Raw genomic sequence first — 27,853 nt, 5'->3', positions numbered from 1 at the left:
TTCACTGCTGTTGACAACAGGAGCACAGGGAAAACTATATACCCCTTCAGTACGAGGTTTTGATATCTTCACTACTGTTGACAACAGTAGCAGAGGGAGAACTATATACCCCTTCAGTACGTTTTGATATCTTCAGTACTGTTGACAAAGGGAGCAGAGGGGAACTATATACCCCTTCAGTACGAGGTTTTGATATCTTCACTACTGTTGACAACAAAAGCACAGGGGGGACTATATACCCCTTCAGTACGTTTTGATATCTTCACTACTGTTGACAACAAGGGAACTATATACCCTCTTCAGTACAAGGTTTTGATATCTTCACTACTGTTGACAACAGGGGAACTATATACCCCTTCAGTGCGAGGTTTTGATATCTTCACTACTGTTGACAACAGGGGAACTATATACCCCTTCAGTACGAGGTTTTATATCTTCACTACTGTTGACAACAGGGGAACTATATAACCCTTCAGTACGAGGTTTTGATATCTTCACTACTGTTGACAACGGGAGCACAGGGGAACTATATACCCCTTCAGTACGAGGTTTTGATATCTTCACTACTGTTGACTACAGGAGTACTATCCTCACTGCAGTTGACCACATGGGTACAAGGAACTATGTACCCCCTTCACTTCGGCGTTTTACAGTAATACAGTTTCCATGTAACTCCACTATCTCTATCATGCAAAATCATTAACTTCACTATTAGGTATTCTTAGGTGTTGTCTCTTTGGTTTTCATCTCAACTATAGATATTGCTCTCATCTTGGATATTAAGTCATGCAAAGAGCCAACTAACCCTTCACAAATCAAAAGATATCACATAATGACACGCAGAATCCCCAGCTCCAGCATCGTAGACAAAGTACGAGGTTTCTTCAGAAGGTTTGTCTTCAGGAGAGCACGGTACCCCAGCCCTCAAGACAGCTGGGCACTCTTCGCACACTTTCCCCTGACTTTCTTCCTGTTGTGGGGAGTGTTCTTCGCCGTCTACCATGGATACTTCTCAGACGAAATAATCTCCTGCAAAAGCCTTGGAGGAGGGCTGGAGGAAGTGAGTGACCCCATCAGAGGTGAAATCTGCCTCCACTATTCTTACATTGATCTCGACGAGGAGGACAGGAAGGGATCTATCCTCTCTTACCCCTGGCATCCTTACATATTGTTCGCTGTCTGCGTGACCATGTTCCTGCCACATCTTGTCAGGAAATTTGTCAGCCATCGGGGTTTGGAGGTATTCTTGAGGAGCCTCAGCCGTGAGGATGTATCTGTCGTTGATGAGAAAGCACTGAAATACTGCTATGAGAACATCGGTTCTCACGGTGGGCAGTTGGCATCCTCCCTGAAGGTTTCCGTGACTTGCTTGCTTGCAGATCTTTTGGCAATATTCCTCCTCGACAGTGCATCTCAGAATACCTTCTACAACAGCATCCTCCACTTCCCCTACACCCGCGACATGAGTACCTATAGGCATATCTTCTCTCGCGTGTTCCCTCCCACATCAAGATGCGTAATCACTCCTACCATGCAGATCGCCCTCAGCAACACCGAGGTCTATGGCTGCTCTCTCCCTCTGAACTGGTGGTATGAGAAAATCTACATCATGTTGTTCGTATACTTCGTGGTCCTCATCATTGTGAGCGTCGTGTCCTTCTTCGTCGACTTGTGGATGCTGCTTCCTTTCAAACGCATCGGCTGGGTTTCCATGAGCGGCCACTACGTCAACTGGACTCGACGAATAGTCCAACACTGGAGCCAGGACGAACTCTTTGTGCTGCGGTACTTCCGAGGTATCGTGAAACACGACACCTATGTAGATATAGTTGGCACCCTGCTGTCCATCCAGGAGACCATTCAGGAGTGTGTATGTGACGGGGAGAGCGAACTCGACACACAAGAAGTGTGAATACTTTTGTCATGAGACCAGCCATCATACGGAACCGATCCTTTCTTACGACGTGATCCAGAGTTTTGCTGGACGACGGTCTTTTACTTTTTCTTTATTTCATACTAGAACGGAATATTCATAGGTTACCATATATATATATATATATATATATTAAAAAAAAAACTATCCATACCTATCTATATCTATCTATCTATCTCTATCATCTACCTGTATATATATATATATATATATATATATATATATATATATATATATATATATATATATATATATATATATATATATATTTCTTTCTTTCAAACTATTCGCCATTTCCCTTGTTAGCGAGGTAGTGTTAAGAACAGACTCACACACACACACACACACACACACACACACACACACACACACACCCACACACACAATCCATGCACGCTGCATAGCGCATTTAAATGACTGAGTAAATGGAGATTCTATGCCATGAAGGCAATGGTCGTTGGGACTATATATGAAAATCAGTTTCCTTTAAATGAAAAAAAAAAGCTATATAAAGATTTCAGTAGACTTTTATACCATAGTAAAGAAATTTAACAGTGAAGAGAAAGGTAACTTCAAGGAAATGTCCTACCTGTAATGAAAGATTATTAATCCACAAGAAAAGGCTTCGTAAGACATCTTACAAAAATAAAAAGCACGTAACTACTGTTGACAACAGGGGAACTATATAACCCTTCAGTACGAGGTTTTGATATCTTCACTACTTTTGACAACGGGAGCACAGATGGAACTATATACCCCTTCAATACGAGGTTTTGATATCTTCACTACTGTTGACAACAGGGGAACAATATACTCCTTCAGTACGAGGTTTTGATATCTTCACTACTGTTGACAACAGGAGCACAGGGGGAACTATATACCCTTCAGTACGAGTTTTTGATATCTTCACTACTGTTGACAACGGTAGCACAGGGGAACTATATACCCCTTCAGTACGAGGTTTTGATATCTACACTACTGTTGACAACAGGAACAGAGGGGAAACTATATACCCGTTCAGTACGAGGTTTTGATATCTTCACTACTGTTGACAATAGAAGCACAGGGGGAACTATGTAACCCTTTAGTACGAGGTTTTGATATTTTCACTACTGTTGACAACAGGAGCACAGGGAAAAATATATACTCCTTCAGTACGAGGTTTTGATATCTACACTACTGTTGACAACAAGAGCACAGGGGAACTATATACTCCTTCAGTACGTTTTCATATCTTCACTACTGTTGACAAAAGGGGCAGAGGGGGAACTATATACATACCCCATCAGACGAGGTTTTGATATCTTCACTACTGTTGACAACAGGAGGACGGGGGAACTATATACCCTTCAGTACGAGTTTTTGATATCTTCACTACTGTTGACAACAGGAGCACAGGGGAACTATATACCCCTTAAGTACTAGTTTTTGATATCTTTACTACTGTTGAGAACAGGAGTACAGGGAAAACTATATAACCCTTCAGTACGAGGTCTTAATATCTACGCTGCTGTTGACAACAGGAGCACAGTGGGAACTATATACCCCTTCAGTACGTTTTGATATCTTCACTACTGTTGACAACAGGAGCACAGGGGGAATTATATACATACCCCTTCAGTACGGTTTTGATATTTTCACTACTGTTGATAACAGGAGCACAGGGGGAACTATATACCCTTCAGTACGAGTTTTTGATATCTTCACTACTGTTGACAACGGGAGCAAACGGGAACTATATACCCCTTCAGTACTTGGTTCTGATATCTACACTACTGTTGACAACAGGAGCACAGGGGAAACTATATACCCCTTCAGTACGAGTTTTTGATACCTTCACTACTGTTGACAACAGGAGCACAGGGGGAACTATATACCCTTCAGTAGGAGTTTTTGATATCCTCACTACTTTTGACAACGTGAGCACATGGGAACTATATACCCCTACAGTACGAGGTGAAGATATCTACAATACTGTTGACAACAGGAGCACAGGGGAAACTATATACCCCTTCAGTACGAGGTTTTGATATCTTCACTACCGTTGACAATAGGAGTACAGGGGGAACTATATAACCCTTTAGTACGAGGTTTTGATATCTTCACTACTGTTGACAATGGGAGCCCAGGGGAACTATATACCCCTTCAGTACGAGGTTTTGATATCTTCACTACTGTTGAGAACAGGAGTACATGGAAAACTATATAACCCTTCAGTACGAGGTCTTGATATCTACGCTACTGTTGACAACAGGAGCACATGGGGAACTATATACCCCTTCAGTACGTTTTGATATCTTTACTACTGTTGAGAACATTAACACAGGGGGAACTATATACATACCCCTTCAGTAGGAGGTTTTGATATTTTCTCTACTGTTGACAACAGGGGCACAGGGGGAACTATATACCCTTCAGTACGTTTTGATATCTTTACTACTGTTGAGAACAGGAGCACAGGGGGAACTATATACATACCCCTTCAGTACGAGTTTTTGATATCTTCACTACTGTTGACAAAGGGAGCAAACGGGAACTATATACCCATTCAGTACTAGGTTATGATGTCTATACTACTGTTGACAACAGGAGCACAGGGTAAACTATATACCCCATCAGTACGAGTTTTTGATACCATCACTACTGTTGACAACAGGAGCACAGGGGGAACTATATAACCTTCAGTACGAATTTTTGATATCTCTACTTTTGACAACGTGAGCACATGGGAACTATATACCCCTTCAGTACGAGGTTAAGATATCTACAATGCTTTTGACAACAGGAGCACAGGGGAAACTATATACCCCTTTAGTACGAGGATTTGATATCTTCACTACTGTTGACAAAGGGAGCAAACGGGAACTATATACCCCTTAAGAACGAGGTTTTGATATCTTCACTACTGTTGACAACAGGGAATTATATAACCCTTCAGTACGAGGTTTTGATATCTTCACTACTGTTGACAAAGGGAGCAAACGGGAACTATATACCCCTTCAGAACGAGGTTTTGATATCTTCACTACTGTTGACAACAGGAGTACAGGGGGAAGTATATAACGCTTTAGTACGAGGTTTTGATATCTTCACTACTGTTGACAACAGGAGCTCAGGGGGAACTATATACCCTTCAGTACGAGTTTTTGATATCTTCACTACTGTTGACAAAGGGAGCAAACGGGAACTATATACCCCTTCAGAACGAGGTTTTGATATCTTCACTACTATTGACAACAGGAGTACAGGGGAACTATATAACCCTTTAGTACGAGGTTTTGATATCTTCACTACTGTTGACAACAGGAGTACAGGGAAAACTATATACCCCTTCAGTACGAGGTTTTGATATCTTCACTACTGTTGACTACAGGAGTACAGGGGGAACTGTATACCCCTTCAGTACGTTTTGATATCTTCACTACTGTTAACAACAGTAGCACAGGGGGAGCTATATTACATACCCCTTCAGTAAGAGGTTTTGATATCTTCACTACTTTTGACAACAGGAGCACAGGGAAAACTATATACCCCTTTAGTACGAGGTTTTGATATCTTAAATACCGTTGACAACAGGAGCACAGGGGGAACTATATACCCCTTCAGTATGAGGTTTTCATATCTTCACTACTGTTGACAACAGCGGAACTATATACACCTTCAGTACGAGCTTTTGATATTTTCACTACTGTTGACAACGGGAGCACAGGGGAACTATATACCCCTTTAGTACGAGGTTTTGATATCTTCACTACTGTTGACTACAGGAGTACTATCCTCACTGCAGTTGACCACATGGGTACAAGAAACTATGTACCCCCTTCACTTCGGCGTTTTTACAGTAATACAGTTTCCAGGTAACTCCACTATCTCTATCATGCAAAATCATTAACTTCACTATTAGGTATTCTTAGGTGTTGTCTCTGGTTTTCATCTCAACTATAAATATTGCTCTCATCTTGGATATTAAGTCATGCAAAGAGCCAACCAACCCTTCACAAATCAAAAGATATCACATAATGATACGCAGAATCCCCAGCTCCAGCATCGTAGACAAAGTACGAGGTTTCTTCAGAAGGTTTGTCTTCAGGAGAGCACGGTACCCCAGCCCTCAAGACAGCTGGGCACTCTTCGCACACTTTCCCCTGACTTTCTTCCTGTTGTGGGGAGTGTTCTTCGCCGTCTACCATGGATACTTCTCAGACGAAATAATCTCCTGCAAAAGCCTTGGAGGAGGGCTGGAGGAAGTGAGTGACCCCATCAGAGGTGAAATCTGCCTCCACTATTCTTACATTGATCTCGACGAGGAGGACAGGAAGGGATCTATCCTCTCTTACCCCTGGCATCCTTACATATTGTTCGCTGTCTGCGTGACCATGTTCCTGCCACATCTTGTCAGGAAATTTGTCAGCCATCGGGGTTTGGAGGTATTCTTGAGGAGCCTCAGCCGTGAGGATGTATCTGTCGTTGATGAGAAAGCACTGAAATACTGCTATGAGAACATCGGTTCTCACGGTGGGCAGTTGGCATCCTCCCTGAAGGTTTCCGTGACTTGCTTGCTTGCAGATCTTTTGGCAATATTCCTCCTCGACAGTGCATCTCAGAATACCTTCTACAACAGCATCCTCCACTTCCCCTACACCCGCGACATGAGTACCTATAGGCATATCTTCTCTCGCGTGTTCCCTCCCACATCAAGATGCGTAATCACTCCTACCATGCAGATCGCCCTCAGCAACACCGAGGTCTATGGCTGCTCTCTCCCTCTGAACTGGTGGTATGAGAAAATCTACATCATGTTGTTCGTATACTTCGTGGTCCTCATCATTGTGAGCGTCGTGTCCTTCTTCGTCGACTTGTGGATGCTGCTTCCTTTCAAACGCATCGGCTGGGTTTCCATGAGCGGCCACTACGTCAACTGGACTCGACGAATAGTCCAACACTGGAGCCAGGACGAACTCTTTGTGCTGCGGTACTTCCGAGGTATCGTGAAACACGACACCTATGTAGATATAGTTGGCACCCTGCTGTCCATCCAGGAGACCATTCAGGAGTGTGTATGTGACGGGGAGAGCGAACTCGACACACAAGAAGTGTGAATACTTTTGTCATGAGACCAGCCATCATACGGAACCGATCCTTTCTTACGACGTGATCCAGAGTTTTGCTGGACGACGGTCTTTTACTTTTTCTTTATTTCATACTAGAACGGAATATTCATAGGTTACCATATATATATATATATATATATATATTTAAAAAAAAACTATCCATACCTATCTATATCTATCTATCTATCTATCTCTATCATCTACTTGTATATATATATATATATATATATATATATATATATATATATATATATATATATATATATATATATATATATATGTATATTTCTTTCAAACTATTCGCCATTTCCCTTGTTAGCGAGGTAGTGTTAAGAACAGACACACACACTGACACACACACACACACACACACACACACACACACACACACACACACATACACACACACACACACACACACACACAATCCATGCACGCTGCATAGCGAATTTAAATGACTGAGTAAATGGAGATTCTATGCCATGAAGGCAATGGGCGTTGGGACTATATATGAAAATCAGTTTCCTTTAAATGAAAAAAAAAAATGCTATATAAAGATTTCAGTAGACTTTTATACCATAGTAAAGAAATTTAACAGTGAAGAGAAAGGTAACTTCAAGGAAATGTCCTACCTGTAATGAAAGATTATCAATCCACAAGAAAAGTATCATAACTTTTGGGTAAAGTATTTCTACCGATACAAAGGCTTCGTAACACATCTTACAAAAATTAAAAGCACGTAACTTATGAGAAAAAATTCCGTAACATACTTCCAGAGAGAATAAGTAAAAGTATTACATCATAATTGTCAAATTTCTTGAAGGATAGAAAGTCGTGTTGAAGGAGACGAAGGAATGCTACAGAATGTCTCCCCTCGACAGTGAGCCCGACATAGAAGGTTAGGATTTTATACAAAGAGATATAAAGTCGTGTTTTGATGGCTAGGACACCTGGGAAGGTCACTTCGGGGGAGGGAAAGTGATGCAGGGGTAAGGAAGTGTTGCTTTAGAAATCGAGAGTGCAAGTATTACGAGCTGATGACTCGTGTCTCTCCCTCTCTACTAACGTTCGTAAGGGGGATCGTGCTGTTATTCAGCTATTTTGGTCTTGTGTTCTACGTCTTCCTGTCTCTACTGACGTTCGTAAGGGGGTTCGTGATGTCTTACCATCTTTCTTTTCCTTTTTTTGTTTAGTTGAGTGATGTTCCCATGGGTTGCTTCATTGCAGTCATTGAACTCCTCGCCAAAATGCTTGCAGTCGTTGAACTCCTCATGAGAATGTTTCCAGTCGTTGAACTCCTCGCTAAAATGCTTGCAGTCGATGAACTCCTCGTGAAAATGATTCCAGTCCTTGAACTCCTCGCTAAAATGCTTCTAACTGTTGAACTACTCGCCAAAATGCTTGCGTCTATAGATTTCGATGACAAGCCGGGCGTTGATTTTACATAATGGTCCGTCCGTTGCGGTGCTGTAGGCTGGTAGGGATGTCCGCCCGTGTCTGGGGCGTAGGGTAATACGCTGCATTTGTGTCTGGCGTCTTCAATTTCCCCTTAGGATGGAGGAAGGTGTGATAACCTCGCCTTCTGGTGACGTGGACTGCTGCTGAACTGTCCATGTTCTCTGCAGTGCGTTGAAATATCCTCATTGCTATTGAAAACAGCACTACTATTTTAGTATCCTTACTACTGTTGACAATATGAGAACTAACCTCACTACTGTTGATAGCAGAGATACAATAATGAACTATATCCTCCCTTCACCACATCGTTATAATATTCTGACTACTGTTGACAACAGGAGTACAGGGGGAACCATATATCCCCTTCACCACGTCGTTATGATATTCTCACTAATGATGACAAGAGTACAGGGGAGCTATATACCCTTCACGACGCCGTTTTGATATCCTCGCTACTGTTAACAACAGGAGCACTACCCTCACTACTGTTGACCACACAGGTACAAGGAACTATGTACCCCCTCCACCACGTCGTTATATTGTCTTAACTACTGTTGACAAGAGGAGCACAGGGGGAACTATGTACCCCTTCAAGAGGCCAATACAATATCCTAACTACTGTTGACAAAAGGAGCACATGGAAAACTATATACCCCTTCTGTACGGTTTTCATATCTTCACTACTGTTGACAACAGGAGCACAGGGGGAACTATATACCCATCACTACGAGGTTTTGATATCTTCACTACTGTTGACAACAGGGGAACTATATACCCCTTCAATACGAGGTTTTTATATCTTCACTACTGTTGACAACAGGGGAAAACATACCCCTTCAGTACGAGGTTTTGATATCTTCACTACTCTTGACAACGGGAGCACAGGGGGACCTATATACCCCTTTAATACGAGGTTTTGATATCTTCACTACTGTTGACAACAGGGGAACTATATACCCCTTCAGTACGAGGTTTTGATATCTTCACTACTGTTGACAACAGGAGCACAGGGGGAACTATATACCCTTCAGTACGAGTTTTTGATATCTTCACTACTGTTGACAACGGTAGCACAGGGGAACTATATACCCCTTCAGTAAGAGGTTTTGATATCTACACCACTGTTGACAACAGGAACAGAGATGAAACTATATACCCGTTCAGTACGAGGTTTTGATATCTTCACTACTGTTGACAACCGGAGCACAGGTGAACTATATACCCCTTCAGTACGAGGTTTTGATATCTTCATTACTGTTGAGAACAGGTGTACAGGGAAAACTATATAACCCTTCAGTACGAGGTCTTGATATCTACGCTACTGTTGACAACAGGAGCACAAGGGGAACTGTATACCCCTTCAGTAGGTTTTGATATCTTCACTACTGTTGACAACAGGAGCACAGGGGGAACTATATACATACCCCTTCAGTACGAAGTTTTGATATTTTCACTACTGTTGATAACAGGAGCACAGGGGGAACTATATACCCTTCAGTACGAGTTTTTGATATCTTCACTACTGTTGACAACGGGAGCAAACGGGAACTATATACCCCTTCAGTACTAGGTTATGATATCTACACTACTGTTGACAACAGGAGCACAGGGTAAACTATATACCCCATCAGTACGAGTTTTTGATACCTTCACTACTGTTGACAACAGGAGCACAGGGAGAACTATATAACCTTCAGTAGTAGTTTTTGATATCCTCACTACTTTTGACAACGTGAGCACATGGGAACTATATACCCCTTCAGTACGAGGTTAAGATATCTACAATGCTGTTGACAACAGGAGCACAGGGGAAACTATATACCCCTTCAGTACGAGGTTTTGATATCTTCACTAACTGTTGACAAAGGGAGCAAACGGGAACTATATACCCCTTCAGAACGAGGTTTTGATATCTTCACTACTGTTGACAACAGGAGTACAGGGGGAACTATATAACCCTTTAGTACGGTTTTGATATCTTCACTACTGTTGACAACAAGAGCACAGGGAAAACTATATACCCCTTCAGTACGAAGTTTTGATATCTTCACTACTGTTGACTACAGGAGTACAGGGGGAACTATATACCCCTTCAGTACGGTTTTGATATCTTCACTACTGTTAACAACAGTAGCACAGGGGGAGCTATATTACATACCCCTTCAGTACGAGGTTTTGATATTTCACTAATTTTGACAACAGGAACACAGGGAAAACTATATACCCCTTTAGTACGAGGTTTTGATATCTTAATACCGTTGACAACAGGAGCACATTGGGAACTATATACCCCTTCAGTATGAGGTTTTCATATCTTCACTTCTGTTGACAACAGGGGAACTATATACCCCTTCAGTACGAGCTTCTGATATTTTCACTACTGTTGACAACGGGAGCACAGGGGAACTATATACCCCTTTAGTACGAGGTTTTGATATCTTCACTACTGTTGACTACAGGAGTACTATCCTCACTGCAGTTGACCACATGGGTACAAGGAACTATGTACCCCCTTCACTTCGGCGTTTTACAGTAATACAGTTTCCATGTAACCCCACTATCTCTGTCATGCAAAATCATTAACTTCACTATTACGTATTCTTAGGTGTTGTCTCTTTGGTTTTCATCTCAACTATAGATATTGCTCTCATCTTGGATATTAAGTCATGCAAAGAGCCAACCAACCCTTCACAAATCAAAAGATATCACATAATGACACGCAGAATCCCCAGCTCCAGCATCGTAGACAAAGTACGAGGTTTCTTCAGAAGGTTTGTCTTCAAGAGAGCACGGTACCCCAGCCCTCAAGACAGCTGGGCACTCTTCGCACACTTTCCCCTGACTTTCTTCCTGTTGTGGGGAGTGTTCTTCGCCGTCTACCATGGATACTTCTCAGACGAAATAATCTCCTGCAAAAGCCTTGGAGGAGGGCTGGAGGAAGTGAGTGACCCCATCAGAGGTGAAATCTGCCTCCACTATTCTTACATTGATCTCGACGAGGAGGACAGGAAGGGATCTATCCTCTCTTACCCCTGGCATCCTTACATATTGTTCGCTGTCTGCGTGACCATGTTCCTGCCACATCTTGTCAGGAAATTTGTCAGCCATCGGGGTTTGGAGGTATTCTTGAGGAGCCTCAGCCGTGAGGATGTATCTGTCGTTGATGAGAAAGCACTGAAATACTGCTATGAGAACATCGGTTCTCACGGTGGGCAGTTGGCATCCTCCCTGAAGGTTTCCGTGACTTGCTTGCTTGCAGATCTTTTGGCAATATTCCTCCTCGACAGTGCATCTCAGAATACCTTCTACAACAGCATCCTCCACTTCCCCTACACCCGCGACATGAGTACCTATAGGCATATCTTCTCTCGCGTGTTCCCTCCCACATCAAGATGCGTAATCACTCCTACCATGCAGATCGCCCTCAGCAACACCGAGGTCTATGGCTGCTCTCTCCCTCTGAACTGGTGGTATGAGAAAATCTACATCATGTTGTTCGTATACTTCGTGGTCCTCATCATTGTGAGCGTCGTGTCCTTCTTCGTCGACTTGTGGATGCTGCTTCCTTTCAAACGCATCGGCTGGGTTTCCATGAGCGGCCACTACGTCAACTGGACTCGACGAATAGTCCAACACTGGAGCCAGGACGAACTCTTTGTGCTGCGGTACTTCCGAGGTATCGTGAAACACGACACCTATGTAGATATAGTTGGCACCCTGCTGTCCATCCAGGAGACCATTCAGGAGTGTGTATGTGACGGGGAGAGCGAACTCGACACACAAGAAGTGTGAATACTTTTGTCATGAGACCAGCCATCATACGGAACCGATCCTTTCTTACGACGTGATCCAGAGTTTTGCTGGACGACGGTCTTTTACTTTTTCTTTATTTCATACTAGAACGGAATATTCATAGGTTACCATACATATATATATATATATATATCTAAAAAAAAAACTATCCATACCTATCTATATCTATCTATCTATCTATCTCTATCATCTACTTGTATATATATATATATATATATATATATATATATATATATATATATATATATATATATATATATTCTTTTTTTTTTTTTCATACTATTTGCTATTTTCCGCGATAGCGAGGTAGCGTTAAGAACAGAGGACTGGGCCTTTGAGGGAATATCCTCTATATATATATATATTTCTTTCAAACTATTCGCCATTTCCCGTGTTAGCGAGGTAGTGTTAAGAACAGACAAACACACTGACACACACACACACATACACACACACACACACACACACACACACACACACACACACACACACAATCCATGCACGCTGCATAGCGAATTTAAATGACTGAGTAAATGGAGATTCTATGCCATGAAGGCAATGGGCGTTGGGACTATATATGAAAATCAGTTTCCTTTAAATGAAAAAAAAAAAATGCTATATAAAGATTTCAGTAGACTTTTATACCATAGTAAAGAAATTTAACAGTGAAGAGAAAGGTAACTTCAAGGAAATGTCCTACCTGTAATGAAAGATTATTAATCCATAAGAAAAGTATCATAACTTTTGGGTAAAGTATTTCTACCGATACAAAGGCTTCGTAACACATCTTACAAAAATTAAAAGCACGTAACTTATGAGAAAAAATTCTGTAACATACGACATAAGGACCGTAACTTTTAGATAAGAGTACCATATGAGAAAATGTCTGTCTCATAAGAAAAAAAGGATATGAAATTTTATGAAAAGGTTCATAACTTTAAAGAAAATGCCCAGATGTGTGTTAGAAGGCTTGGAACAAACAAAAATGTCTGACTTACGAAAAACGGTTTTTGCTTTTCAAGAACCGGTACATTGAATAGGCGAAAAAGTTACCAAACTTGTGAGGAGAAGCTCGCAAAGTTCGAGAAAGTAGCTAGAACTTAGGATTAACAGGTCGCAACCTCAGGAGGAAAAGGTTCCTTAGTGCATAAGTAAACACCCAACACCTCACGTAAGGAAACGAATTAAGCAGGAACAAAGAAAAAAGTACAGATAAACAATTGATCAACAGATTATAAATAAATACATCGAGGACAGGAATAACTTCCGAGATAATTGTACTCCCAAAACCACAGTGACCTAACTCGTAGTTGATTGAAAAAAAGACATCGTTACGATGTGTGTCACCGTATAACTTGCAGTAAACACTGATGTTGAAAGGTAAGAAGGAACTGTGATGACAAACCTTGAGCTGCACCAGAGCAGTGTAACAACACAGGTCATACATGAGCAGTATAATGGATCAAGGAAAAATTGTTGATAAGAAGAAAATTGTAAGGTTTATGGAATGAAAATCGTCTGTTTGGAGACTAAACGTAGAATAGAATTAAAACACGGTAAGTATGGTTAGAATATCATGAATTACAAGAAAAAACTCACTGTCGATTAGGAGAAAAAGACCGACATTACTAGTAAAGCAGCACCACCTGGCAGGAAAGAACTTTAAGTGTGAGAAAATTGGCTGAAAAAATACACCGTTTGAGTAATGAATTATAAACATCCGTAATCTTTACAATTTATGGTAATAGATTACGAAAAAAAGACAGTTATGAAATACAAGAATAATGTAGATATGAAGAATAAGCAATTATTTTCAATAGGGATCCTGTAAATTCCACAACAGAGATCATGAATTAAGTAGAATTTCTAGTTTCTTATCCGACTCGTGTGGGAAGCGCGCGTGCGCCGGCCCAGCCCAGCCCAGCCCACGTCCGGAAGACTGAAAGACACTCCAGCTCCAGATATTTGTGCCGTTACCGTTCATAGTTTATTGTGTGTGTGCGTGTGTGTGTGTGTGTGTGTGTGTGTGTGTGTCAGTACCCGAGTCTCGGGGAAACTCCCACGGAGGTCCTTCGTCACCACTGGCTCCCTGACCACCGTCATTACACACGAATCTCAGGCATCATCGGGCGTGAAGCGAGGCTGCACAAGTGGTGACGAAGGAGATTTTGTTGAGCAGGTGTTCCTGAGGAGGTGGCGGTGGCTGGCTGAAGTTGTGTGGCGGTGCCGGTGGTGGGTGGTGGCTGGTGGCTGGCTGGGGATGTGGTGGTGTGGTGGTGGTGGGTGGTGGGTGGCAGAGCCTTGAACAGTTTGCAACATCAATGACACGCTCGAAACACTGTTGTCAACAGGTCTGCAACCCTTACTTATCCACTGTCGTAAAGTGCCAGAACTACTTGAAGTTGTTGGTAACATATCATTAAGTATGGGAGTTCTGGTATGGTTTTATATGTCTATCTACCTACATAGTCTTCCACCTTCTCTTACGTTATGACAAGCATCCACGCTCGGCTCACCGATCTATAGCATGAACGTTGTAGAATGTTTGAACATCTTACGAAAGGATGTTATATTGGCAAGATGTTAAGTGGGGGGAGCTGATGGACGTCCTCTTGCTATTTCGTACAGTATGTCATTTTCACCCCACCAAGTCGTGGGGGATGATACGGACGCCACATCAGAAGTTTCATATTTCCTCTTGTTGTTTGGTTTCGCTCTATATATGTCCGTGACAAACATATGGATCAGGGTGGTATATCCCCTTATGATGATTTATGATACATTGTCCCTCTGAATTAACAGCCTCAAGTTATATTAGTTTAGCACACACACACACACACACACACACACACACACACACACACAAGACAGTATGGCTCTGCTCTCGTATGAGTGGCGCTAGCAAGAATTTCTACCTTCTCATTTCTAACCAATGTGATCTACAATCTGCAAGTTCTCCACCTCCTCCTGTACTATAACATACCAACTTCTTTACTCACTTCTCTGTATCCCTGTCTCATAGAGCATTTAATACCTGGCCTTGACGTGGACACTATAACCCTTATATATATATATATATATATATATATATATATATAATATATATATATATATATATATTAATATGGGTAAAATTGAAAGTTGATGGAGAGAGGTGGGTGATTATTGGTGCATATGCACCTGGGCATGAGAAGAAAGATCATGAGAGGCAAGTGTTTTGGGAGCAGCTAAATGGGTGTGTTAGCGGTTTTGATGCACGAGACCGGGTTATAGTGATGGGTGATTTGAATGCGAAGGTGAGTAATGTGGCAGTTGAGGGAATAATTGGTATGCATGGGGTGTTCAGTGTTGTAAATGGAAATGGTGAAGAGCTTGTAGATTTATGTGCTGAAAAAGGACTGATGATTGGGAATACCTGGTTTAAAAAGCGAGATATACATAAGTATACTTATGTAAGTAGGAGAGATGGCCAGAGAGCGTTATTGGATTACGTGTTAATTGACAGGCGTGCGAAAGAGAGACTTTTGGATGTTAATGTGCTGAGAGGTGCAACTGGAGGGATGTCTGATCATTATCTTGTGGAGGCTAAGGTGAAGATTAGTATGGGTTTTCAGAAAAGAGGAGTGAATGTTGGGGTGAAGAAGGTGGTGAGAGTAAGTGAGCTTGGGAAGGAGACCTGTGTGGGGAAGTACCAGGAGAGACTGTGTACAGAATGGAAAAAGGTGAGAACAATGGAAGTAAGGGGAGTGGGGGATGAATGGGATGTATTTAGGGAATCAGTGATGGATTGCGCAAAAGATGCTTGTGGCATGAGAAGAGTGGGAGGTGGGCTGTTTAGAAAGGGTAGTGAGTGGTGGGATGAAGAAGTAAGAGTATTAGTGAAAGAGAAGAGAGAGGCATTTGGACGATTTTTGCAGGGAAAAAATGCATTTGAGTGGGAGAAGTATAAAAGAAAGAGACAGGAGGTCAAGAGAAAGGTGCAAGAGGTGAAAAAAAGGGCAAATGAGAGTTGGGGTGAGAGACTATCAGTAAATTTTAGGGAGAATAAAAAGATGTTCTGGAAGGAGGTAAATAGGGTGCGTAAGACAAGGGAGCAAATGGGAACTTCAGTGAAGGGCGTAAATGGGGAGGTGATAACAAGTAGCGGTGATGTGAGAAGGAGATGGAATGAGTATTTTGAAGGTTTGTTGAATGTGTCTGATGACAGAGTGGCAGATATAGGGTGTTTTGGTCGAGGTGGTGTGCAAAGTGAGAGGGTTAGGGAAAATGATTTGGTAAACAGAGAAGAGGTAGTAAAAGCTTTGCGGAAGATGAAAGCCGGCAAGGCAGCAGGTTTGGATGGCATTGCAGTGGAATTTATTAAGAAAGGGGGTGACTGTATTGTTGACTGGTTGGTAAGGTTATTTAATGTATGTATGACTCATGGTGAGGTGCCTGAGGATTGGCGGAATGCGTGCATAGTGCCATTGTACAAAGGCAAAGGGGATAAGAGTGAGTGCTCAAATTACAGAGGTATAAGTTTGTTGAGTATTCCTGGTAAATTATATGGGAGGGTATTGATTGAGAGGGTGAAGGCATGTACAGAGCATCAGATTGGGGAAGAGCAGTGCGGTTTCAGAAGTGGTAGAGGATGTGTGGATCAGGTGTTTGCTTTGAAGAATGTATGTGAGAAATACTTAGAAAAGCAAATGGATTTGTATGTAGCATTTATGGATCTGGAGAAGGCATATGATAGAGTTGATAGAGATGCTCTGTGGAAGGTATTAAGAATATATGGTGTGGGAGGCAAGTTGTTAGAAGCAGTGAAAAGTTTTTATCGAGGATGTAAGGCATGTGTACGTGTAGGAAGAGAGGAAAGTGATTGGTTCTCAGTGAATGTAGGTTTGCGGCAGGGGTGTGTGATGTCTCCATGGTTGTTTAATTTGTTTATGGATGGGGTTGTAAGGGAGGTAAATGCAAGAGTCCTGGAAAGAGGGGCAAGTATGAAGTCTGTTGGGGATGAGAGAGCTTGGGAAGTGAGTCAGTTGTTGTTCGCTGATGATACAGCGCTGGTGGCTGATTCATGTGAGAAACTGCAGAAGCTGGTGACTGAGTTTGGTAAAGTGTGTGGAAGAAGAAAGTTGAGAGTAAATGTGAATAAGAGCAAGGTTATTAGGTACCGTAGGGGTGAGGGTCAAGTCAATTGGGAGGTGAGTTTGAATGGAGAAAAACTGGAGGAAGTGAAGTGTTTTAGATATCTGGGAGTGGATCTGTCAGCGGATGGAACCATGGAAGCGGAAGTGGATCATAGGGTGGGGGAGGGGGCGAAAATTTTGGGAGCCTTGAAAAATGTGTGGAAGTCGAGAACATTATCTCGGAAAGCAAAAATGGGTATGTTTGAGGGAATAGTGGTTCCAACAATGTTGTATGGTTGCGAGGCGTGGGCTATGGATAGAGATGTGCGCAGGAGGATGGATGTGCTGGAAATGAGATGTTTGAGGACAATGTGTGGTGTGAGGTGGTTTGATCGAGTAAGTAACGTAAGGGTAAGAGAGAGGTGTGGAAATAAAAAGAGCGTGGTTGAGAGAGCAGAAGAGGGTGTTTTGAAATGGTTTGGGCACATGGAGAGAATGAGTGAGGAGAGATTGACCAAGAGGATATATGTGTCGGAGGTGGAGGGAACGAGGAGAAGAGGGAGACCAAATTGGAGGTGGAAAGATGGAGTGAAAAAGATTTTGTGTGATCGGGGCCTGAACATGCAGGAGGGTGAAAGGAGGGCAAGAAATAGAGTGAATTGGAGTCATGTGGTATACAGGGGTTGACGTGCTGTCAGTGGATTGAAGCAAGGCATGTGAAGCGTCTGGGGTAAACCATGGAAAGCTGTGTAGGTATGTATATTTGCGTGTGTGGACGTGTGTATGTACATGTGTATGGGGGGGGGGGTTGGGCCATTTCTTTCGTCTGTTTCCTTGCGCTACCTCGCAAACGCGGGAGACAGCGACAAAGTATAAAAAAAAAAAAAAAAAAAAAAAAAAAAATATATATATATATATATATATATATATATATATATATATATATATATATATAATTACCTGAATGAGTTTTATGATTTTTCAAGATATTTTCTCTGATGATTAATACAGTGAAGAGCGATGCTGCTCAGCTTATCGAGAGAGAGACCCTGAAGTAAGTGTTTGTCAATATTGTCTTACCACAAGTTACCTCAGAGCGAGAGCAGGTCTTACGTATCTTGAAAACAAAAAAACGTAGCTTGTTCTTGCCAATTTAACCAGATTACTGGGCTCTGTGGCAAAAACAAAAGTTCAAGGTCACCCACTAGAAAGCCTGCATTATGAAGATGAGCCCGGATGAACGCGACGAAGAAAAGAGTAAAAAAAAAAAAAAAAAAAAAATGACTGGAGAGAAAACGGAAGTTGGGTTAAAACCTTTCATACTTTCTAATTTCTTGACACGGATGGGAAATAGCCGATGACTACAAGACATGCGATTCCTTAATCTTTTATAGATTTCACATCAACCCTTAATGGTTATCTTGGATGAGTTTATAGATATCATCAGGCTATCATCAGGCATGAGGAAACATGCTCGACTCCCGGGTGTACAATATGCTCTGCAGATGTTGGGTTGTTCTATAGATAACATGAACTACAGTACGCTCACATGGCGTTGGATTCTGTTCTATGGATAACGCAAAGTATTGTGTGCTGTATATGGTGTGTGATTATGTTCTATACGTAACATGAATCGTTATGATGTTTTACTTGCATGGATTCTGAGTTTATAGATACTTTAGGTATATATCCGCTATTTTAGATAATAAGATTTAATTGCACAAATCGAGATTAAGGTAACTGCTTTTGTTATAAGGAAATGAAGTTGATCGTCTTCAGAAGCTTGCAGCAAAGTGATTGGGTGATGCCTTGTATTCATTCACGTAATGCTATAAATTACTCGGTTGATTGATATAACATAAATGATATAATACATTTATAGATTCATATCACAATCTTGTATGATTGTGCTCCTCGTAATTTGTCCTTGTGTGGTTGTACTTGTATTTCTTATCTTGTAGAATGAATAATTTGATGGTTGTTGTATAAGTATGTAAACAAGTGAGAGTTATTCCAATAAGGGAGATGAAAGTGGTTCGGTGATTCTATCTGGCGGCATATGGCAACAATCGGAGTGAATAATGAGGGGCGACAACGGACCTGAAGTTTCCCTTCTTGGTAATTATTTTTGATATCCAGGTCTGTGACACACCAGGAAGTGTACTTTCGTTAGGAAATTTTCTCAGGTATTCTCAAGGGAATGGGTGGCTTGATGAGCTTATAGACCGTAATTGTTATTTCCCCAGAGGAGAATTAAGTTCATAGTGTCACCCAAAAGTCCAAAGAACCAAGTGACGCTGTTGTTCTCCTCGAAGAACCAATCTCGTGTACACCAGCGAGCGTAGTCTAAGACAATGTTATAGAGACGAAGAGGAAAATATCTTTTCTCCTACGAGTTTGAAAGCGTAGGTTCTGGTGAAAGCCCCCTGGCCCACACGCTCACGGTGTGTGTGTGTGTGTGTGTGTGTGTGTGTCGCGCGGCTTGGCGTGAGTCTCTCCCGCTAGTAGCCAGTTCGACGACTCAGTTGTTTATAGGAGCCACCATTGGCCGCAGGTCCTCCGCGCGCGCGCGTGTGTGTGTGTGTGTGTACGTCACGACCTGTTATTCCTGGAAGGCTGGCGCGCAGAAGGAAACTTTCGTGGTGGATATGGTCGCCTTCTTGGTCGGAAGGCGTGTGTGTGGATGTGTTGTTTCCGCCTAAAGTGCTATCACTCCCGCATGTTTCCACCCGGAAAACTTTAAGAGTTGATTCAATATAAAAGAAAATTACGGTAGTGGATCGTGTTCTGAGGGGGTGACCATCGACGTGCACCCTGCCCCAACCCCACGAGAGAAGCATCAAGAGCTAGTGCCACCATGAGCCTCAACGCCAGCATCAGGAACCCTCCTTCCTCGCAGAAGAAGCAGAGGGTGAGGAGGTCGTGGTATGGAAGGTCCCTAGAGCGAGGAGGAGAGATGCCCAGCCTAGACTCCGGCATGTGCTCTATGGACAGTGTGGAGCTGATGTCCCACATCTCGCTCTCCTCCTCCACACACACCGCCACAACGACGGTGTCTTCGCCCGAACCTGAGCCGAGGTTCCTCACCCCAGCCATACTGCAGACTCACCTCTGCAAGAACCTTCGTGACGAGAAGAGGTAAAACCTTAAACGTTGGTCAGATGGTTCCTCATACTTGAGGTTGGGTCCGCTTGTTCGTCAACGTCTTAAGTCATATTTCACACTACGAATTTTCTTGTCATATTTCATGCTATGAATTTCTCCGTGATCGTCAAGGTTAGGGCGGAGTTTATCCAGCGAAATCATCGCCCAGATTGCAATCGAGCTCAGCGGATGGTGAAGTAACAGCTGATTGCCATCGCGCGTTTGTTGCGTATTCTTTCTTACACTATTCTTTCTTATAACTGGATTAGAATAGAGACACGTGGTTTGTCGGGTAAGATTATAGCTGTTATGTACGGAGGTTTGTGGCACATTGTTAGGTTATACTGTACAGATGGTTGATGGTAAGGTATTTAATGAGGTAAACCCATTGTTTATGTGTAAACATGTCCGCATAATTCATGATACACCTTTTAAGATAAACACCAACAGCCCAGACGTACCTATACGATAGACTTTAGTATTCACTTTTTGAATACGTCTTCATAAGTCCTACACACACACACACACACACACACACACACACACCTGTAAATTAACAAAAGCCTCCACCTGGAGACAGGTGTTGCATCATCTCTGTTGATCCCACCAACTTGAGACAGTGCGTCGAGAACAACAGAGCACGTTTGCAGAGTTCCTGCTGAAGGAGGGGACAGCCATTATTACCGGCCACTGAAGCGGACCCCATGCTGGCCCTCACCATCTCAGCCACATGTCTTGTTTAATTCCCTTTTATTTTGCTTTCGTAAAGTCTGGAATCTGCGTTCGTTAATGCAGGGGAGGTTGCTATCTCGCATCAGCCCTCAAGCCTGCGACGCTACGATTAGCAGCAGTCTGCGAGCACACACGTCCGCTTGCGGCTCCTGAAGGTTGCGGGTCCTTTGGCATGTCCGTACTACGGCTTACAGACATCACCAGCAACTTGAGCCAACATTGTGTTTAAAGTTGTTATCATCGTGGGCTAAACTGGTCCACCGTCACTCACCGTGAGGCAAAGAATTCTTGTTTTTCATTGTCTCTCGTCTTGGGCGAAAAAGATTCATTTTTGTAGTTCTGTCTCTACGTCTTCTGAATTACTCTCTCTTGTTTTGTAGTCTTTGTGGGGTTCATTTACATAACTGTTTTCGAGGTAAATTAGTCTCTGTGAACGAAACTGCTTCTTTACGTTGAAACCTTCATAGATTCCACTTTCTGAACACAGGCGTGCACGGCCACATTCTGAACACAGCCGTGCACATCAAATAACAGAAACTAGAGACAGAATGAGAAGCAGCGACGTGTTGACGAAATATTGCACTTATCCCATCGCAGTGTTGCCGAGATTTCATCTCGACGCTGAATGACACACACACACATTCCTTCTGCCCTAAACTGGTGGCTTCCGTCGAGATTGCGTCTCATGACCGTAAAGATCTCGATTCGGAACATGTGTCACACGACGGTCTCATATGTCAAGTATGAAGAACCTCTGCTCAGAATTCCCACCATTTGTGCTCGCTGTGTGATCTGGTCTCTGCTCTCCCAGCGCACACTTGCATATCCTCCAGTGATCTTTTCTCTCTTACTGAAATATTTTGAAGATTTTGATAATGATTTCTGCCAATTGTATCAGCTAACTTAAAATATCATTGTAGATAACATTACATCGTATGCATCAGTGACAGTAGAAACATAGTAGGTCATATTTTTTGCATTTATACTAATCAAATATTGAGTAGAGTGCATTACTTTTTTTTACAATCATATGTATAAATATGTAACTATATATATATATATATATATATATATATATATATATATATATATATATATATATGTGTGTGTGTGTGTGTGTGTGTGTGTGTGTGTGAGTGTGTGTGTGTGCCATGGTAGAACAGCTTAACTTCTCTGTATTTTCGAAAAGCACACCTAGTAATTCACGGGGCAGGTGAGTTTCATGTTCATTCCTCTCATATCATGTGATACTTATCATCATACGAGTGGGTCGTCTAGGGTCGGGTGGTGTATCCTCGTCATGCAGTGAAGTATCATAAGAAGGTCAGTGTAGCTGCACGTAGCGCAGTCGTATAAATGATCTTGGGAGCGAGAAGTTAAATTTCAGTCAGGGAGAAAGTGACACTGAACGAATCATTGGTGGAAATGTTTAAGCTTATTATTTATGTATGATGAAACACTAGGGAGATTTGAGGGTTATTGTTCCAATATCATAAGACCTCAGGGAGATTATCATAAGACCACAGGGAGATTATCATAAGACCACAGGGAGATTCTTTTCATTTCATGAAGAGGTTTTGAAGCAGGAAACCTTGAATAGATTATCCATAGAAAATTGAATACGGAACACTGGCATAAATTCTGTTATTATTATCTAGATGACTTTGAAATGTTAATGTATCATTATTTAGAAACTAGTACACGAGAATCTCTGTAAATAAACTTTTGTAATGAGTCGTAAACCGCTACAGGTGGGATTAATGGCAACAACTGGACCACTTGTCCACCTGGCTCTTGACTTTCTATCCTCTGGTTGAGTTGGGTAGCGTCAACCACATCCCAGATGGTGACCAGATTTCCATAAGCCTTATCAAGCTAGAATGATGGTTAGACTTCATACATTCTCTACAAGCACCATTTGTCGATCCTTTTATATAACACCAATTGCCTTATCTTCACTATTTTCCTCACTTTTCTTTTTTACTTTTCTCCTTTTTTCACTCAGGGTCTGACCTCATTGAGGATCTCAGTCCATGACAAGAAAGCCTAGAGTTGATGATTTCGAGTTGATAATTTCGAAGACACAAAGGTGTCTGTGTCTTTTTCATCTACTGAAGATAATACATTGACTCTTCTATACCGAATCCTCTTCACTATTGCTGCATTTATTCTACGATTCTGTTTTCTTTTTCCCGTCTAAGATAATGACGGACTGTCTGCGTATTTTGATATCACTGATCGTAGGCTACACAAGATGCCAGAAGCGAAGGTACTGATGATGTCACCTCCTGAGATTTACATATAATTTTCTCGAGGTTGCAATGTCTTACACACTCAACTGTAACAATTGAAGCAAATGTCATACTGTTATGGATTAAATTGCTTTATTCATAGCATCAGAAAAGGGAAGTATCCAATTAGTTTTTTAATGGCAATCTATACTGTCTTTATCAGCTCTAAATAAAGAGGAAGGAAATCCTGACTTTTGTACGGTAATATTCTCTGTATCATTGTTTATTTCTTAGGAATATTATCTCTCAGTTTTATATACATAAGATATATATCCATACATGATTATATACAAAGAGGGGGGGGGATGTTGTCTGTGAACACTCATACATACACTCATGGGTCGGCTTCATCACATCTGAACCTATTATCACAGTTCTTTAAAACCTTCTTTTTGTTGTCCACATCAACAGTTCCGTCACTCCGTTTCTTACATTCGTTCACGTCTCTCGTGTTATATAACTACTTCCTGACATATTACCTTACGAGTTTGTGGCTTGGCTTCATGTTGATGTGGGCTTTGGTTGTCGTATCATTACTTTATTGGGAGAACTATTGACTTCATCCAATTGGTATAAAAAACTAAAATGGTCTTCTTTTGTGGAGAGAGAGAGAGAGAGAGAGAGAGAGAGAGAGAGAGAGAGAGAGAGAGAGAGAGAGAGAGAGAGAGAGAGAGGAGCCGTCTGGTTTGGATGGGAGGAAAGAGAGAGTAAGAACGAGATCTAACAGATACAGACGACATCACAACGTCCTGGTGAAACTCGAGACACAGGGAACCCGTTTTCCTTACACACGGAACAACACAAACTCGTGACCATTTTCAACCAAGAAAATCCAATTGATTAGATTTTTCATTTTTTCAAAGAACTTGACACTTGGTTGTAACCATGTGTAAACAGTGTGATCCATTCCTTTGGGAATCTTTTTTTTGGTATAACTTGCGTTTTAAAAGAACTGGGGGCGTGGGTTTGACCTGCTTTGGTGAACTGGTAAGAGAAAACCAGGATGGTCCGTTGCCGGAGGTAGGAGAGACCATCACTGACAAGCTTGCGAGTGGAAATCAAATTCATGAAGATGATTTTGTGTACCGGTTTTGAAGGATATAAAAAATGAGAAGGAAAAGTTGTAAATGAAAGTTCAGTACTCGTCAACTATATAAATATATATATATATATATATATATATATATATATATATATATATATATATATATATATATATATATATATATATATATATATATGTATAAACAAGAATTAGTTCCTAACTATCTGCTCTGTCATCATATAATAATGTAAACTAGTTTTCACTTATAACTGTGGTTGAAGCATGAAGGTAAATTAAGAAATACTCACATTAATTCGTGTTGCACTGTTAGCAGGTTCGGCCATCAACTGCTTTGTCTGTTTGCCAAATATACCGTTATACTGCGTGATCAAGATCGCTGTGGAGTCTCGTCCAGAACAGCACATGCTGCATGGCTCGGGTTATTCATGCTTTATGGTCATGGTTATATACATGCTGCATGGCTTGGGTTATACATGCTGCATGATTTTGGTCATACATGCGGCATGGCTTGGGTCGTATATGCTGCATGGTTCAGGTTATACATGTTGCATGGCTGTGTTTATTCATGCTGCATGGCTTGGGTTATACATGCTGCATGGCTCTGGTTGTACATGCTGCATGGCTCTGGTTGTGCATGCTGCATGACCTGGGTTATCTTACTGTGAGCGTTAAACCCTCAGCTTCTTTCTTAACTTTTTTTTTGTTTGGAACTGACCGGAAATACAGTGTAGAGCTGACCTCATTCTGACTTTATTGTACTCTCTCTCTCTCTCTCTCTCTCTCTCTCTCTCTCTCTCTCTCTCTCTCTCTCTCTCTCTCTCTCTCTCTCTCTCTCTCTCTCTCTCTCTCTCTCCGTACTGGCCTTTTCATCTTGCTGTGTCTCACCATGTTATTGTGTGTGTGTGTGTGTGTGTGTGTGTATGTGTTTGTGTGTTTGTGTGTGTGTGTGTGTGTATGTGTGTGTGTGTGTGTGTGTTTGTGTGTTTGTGTGTGTGTGTGTGTGTATGTGTGTGTGTGTGTGTGTATGTGTGTGTGTGTGTATGTGTGTGTGTGTGTGTGTGTGTGTGTGTGTGTGTGTGTAAGTGTGTGTGTGTAGGACTGTATTTGTGCTTGTGTATGTCTGTGTCTCTGTCCTTGTTTATGTCGTTGTACGTCAGTGTGTTTGTGAGTTTTGATATGTCGTGTCACCACCTCCTCTCCTGCCAGGGTTCCCTCACTCCGTCAGTAAGGTTAGCCTCGGGAGGTTTTCATAACATTGTAGTACATTTTTTGCCAAGGTCTACAGCATAGCCGGAGACAAAGACCACCACAAGGTTGTTGTCACCAATGATTCATGAACTAATATCTACCTAAGACGTCAGGCTGTACCTGGTGCATAGCACGCTTTTTGTAGATCATTCGGAATATATAATTTTTTCGTTATGTATGAAACAGGAGGAATTTATTCCTACAATTCTTTTATCTATGGTATCACTGGAATTTGTTTATCAAAGGTACCCATAAATTGATCATCTATGGCACCTATATGTTCCTCTGTGGCAGCTATATGTTCCTCTGTGGCAGCTATATGTTCCTCTGTGGCAGCTATATGTTCCTCTGTGGCAGCTATATGTTCCTCTGTGGCAGCTATGTGTTCCTCTGTGGCAGCTATATGTTCCTCTGTGGCAGCTATATGTTCCTCTGTGGCAGCTATATGTTCCTCTGTGGCAGCTATATGTTCCTCTGTGGCAGCTATATGTTCCTCTGTGGCAGCTATGTGTTCCTTTGTGGCAGCTATATGTTCCTCTGTGGCAGTTATATGTTCCTCTGTGGCGCCTATATGTTCATCTGTAGCACCTATATGTTCTTCTATGTCACATATATAATACTCCCAGCTTCATGTTATAGATTATTCCTGATAAAGAGAAAGGAGGACATATTTATACCTAATGTAAAGTTGAACTGTGGACTTAAATATTTAAACTCTAGAACTTAACTATGTTAGGTTAGCTATGCTTCCCATGTGGAGATACTGAAGTTAGACTCTCTCTCTCTCTCTCTCTCTCTCTCTCTCTCTCTCTCCATCACAAAGGCGCCTTTGTCTCTGGGTCACGCATTACCCTTCATGAATACAGGTTTTCCCTCCTTTTACCTGTTGTTGTGAGACTGTGTGTGTGTGTGTGTGTGTGTGTGTGTGTGTGTGTGTGTGTGTGTGTGTATGGCTTACCTTCTTAATTTCCCGTCGGCTTTGTTACCTTTTGTTGTGTGTTAGAGATCGTCTGTGTTCATGACGGGAGGAGATGCACCTCGCTGTGTGTTGTGGAAGACTGGTTTGATATGTCTTCTTGTATGAGCCTCTCTCGAGTGTTTTCCTCTTCCTCTTACAAGCTTCTTCACGATTACTTAAATAACATCATTAGGACGATTAATTAACTCTTTTTATATTCATGTGTTCGTATGGTATTCGATTTATCTTTTTCTCTCAAACTGTTTCTCTAAGGTTAATGTTTGTTCACTTGTCAGTACCAGATGATGGATCAGACGGATAATACGTGCGTTACTTACTGACACTTTTTCAAACTTTGGTGCAACGATATGAACACGTCAGATTTATCATCTAAATTGTTTACTTTCATAATTTTCACACTCAGCTTCATGGGAAATGAAGCACCTGCAAGTGGCTATATTTTGATCGAATGTTATTCTTTCATTTTTGACTATAACGTTTCTGTTCGCGTCTCAGATGATTCTACAAAAGTGAAATTAGTTCTGTGTAACGTCTGGGAAGGACCGTGAGTTGCAATGTGTTGGCAGATCATATAAGTCAAAATGTGTAGACCATAATGCATTTGATAATGTTATTCGCTTTTTTTTTTTAATGTTCGAGGCTCCAGTCACGGACGAAAGTCCACATCAAGTTTGGGCCTTTGAAATATAAAGAGGTTAATGGAATGGAAAAGGAATAGACAAGGAAAAGTATTTACGAATTTTAGAGGAACTTAAAAACCTCTCTGTAGAAACATGCCAGACCCTAGTTATTGGGGAAGGCATGAGAGAGGTACAGGGTATCTAGGATTTCTCTCCACGTTCCACTTCCTCACTTTCCACTGCCTCTTTTACTTGACCTACAGATAAAGTCCTTAGGCATAGCGGCTCCAGCCTCTACTAGCGCGAGAAACGCACGTGCGCCATTTCGTTCATTAGCGGTGGAA

The 27,853-nt window shown here is 41.8% G+C and overlaps 1 protein-coding gene across 3 annotated transcripts in view; it reads left to right on the top strand.

Annotated features, from left to right (window-relative positions):
- f (espin protein forked) overlaps window positions 1–27,853 on the top strand; it is a 410,656-nt gene that overhangs the window by 202,284 nt on the left and 180,519 nt on the right. The window contains exon 1 of one of the 3 annotated variants that reach the window (XM_071674482.1): window positions 20,026–20,567. The exons of the other annotated variants lie outside the window; for them this stretch is intronic. Coding sequence (XP_071530583.1) covers window positions 20,287–20,567 — 281 coding nt within the window. The 5' untranslated portion in view covers window positions 20,026–20,286. Of the gene's footprint in view, window positions 1–20,025; window positions 20,568–27,853 lie in introns of those variants that run through there. 3 annotated transcript variants of the gene reach the window in all.

This window comes from Panulirus ornatus, chromosome 20, assembly GCF_036320965.1.
Source record: "Panulirus ornatus isolate Po-2019 chromosome 20, ASM3632096v1, whole genome shotgun sequence".
NCBI lineage: Eukaryota > Metazoa > Arthropoda > Malacostraca > Decapoda > Palinuridae > Panulirus > Panulirus ornatus.
This window is presented reverse-complemented; position numbering and strand designations above follow the sequence as displayed.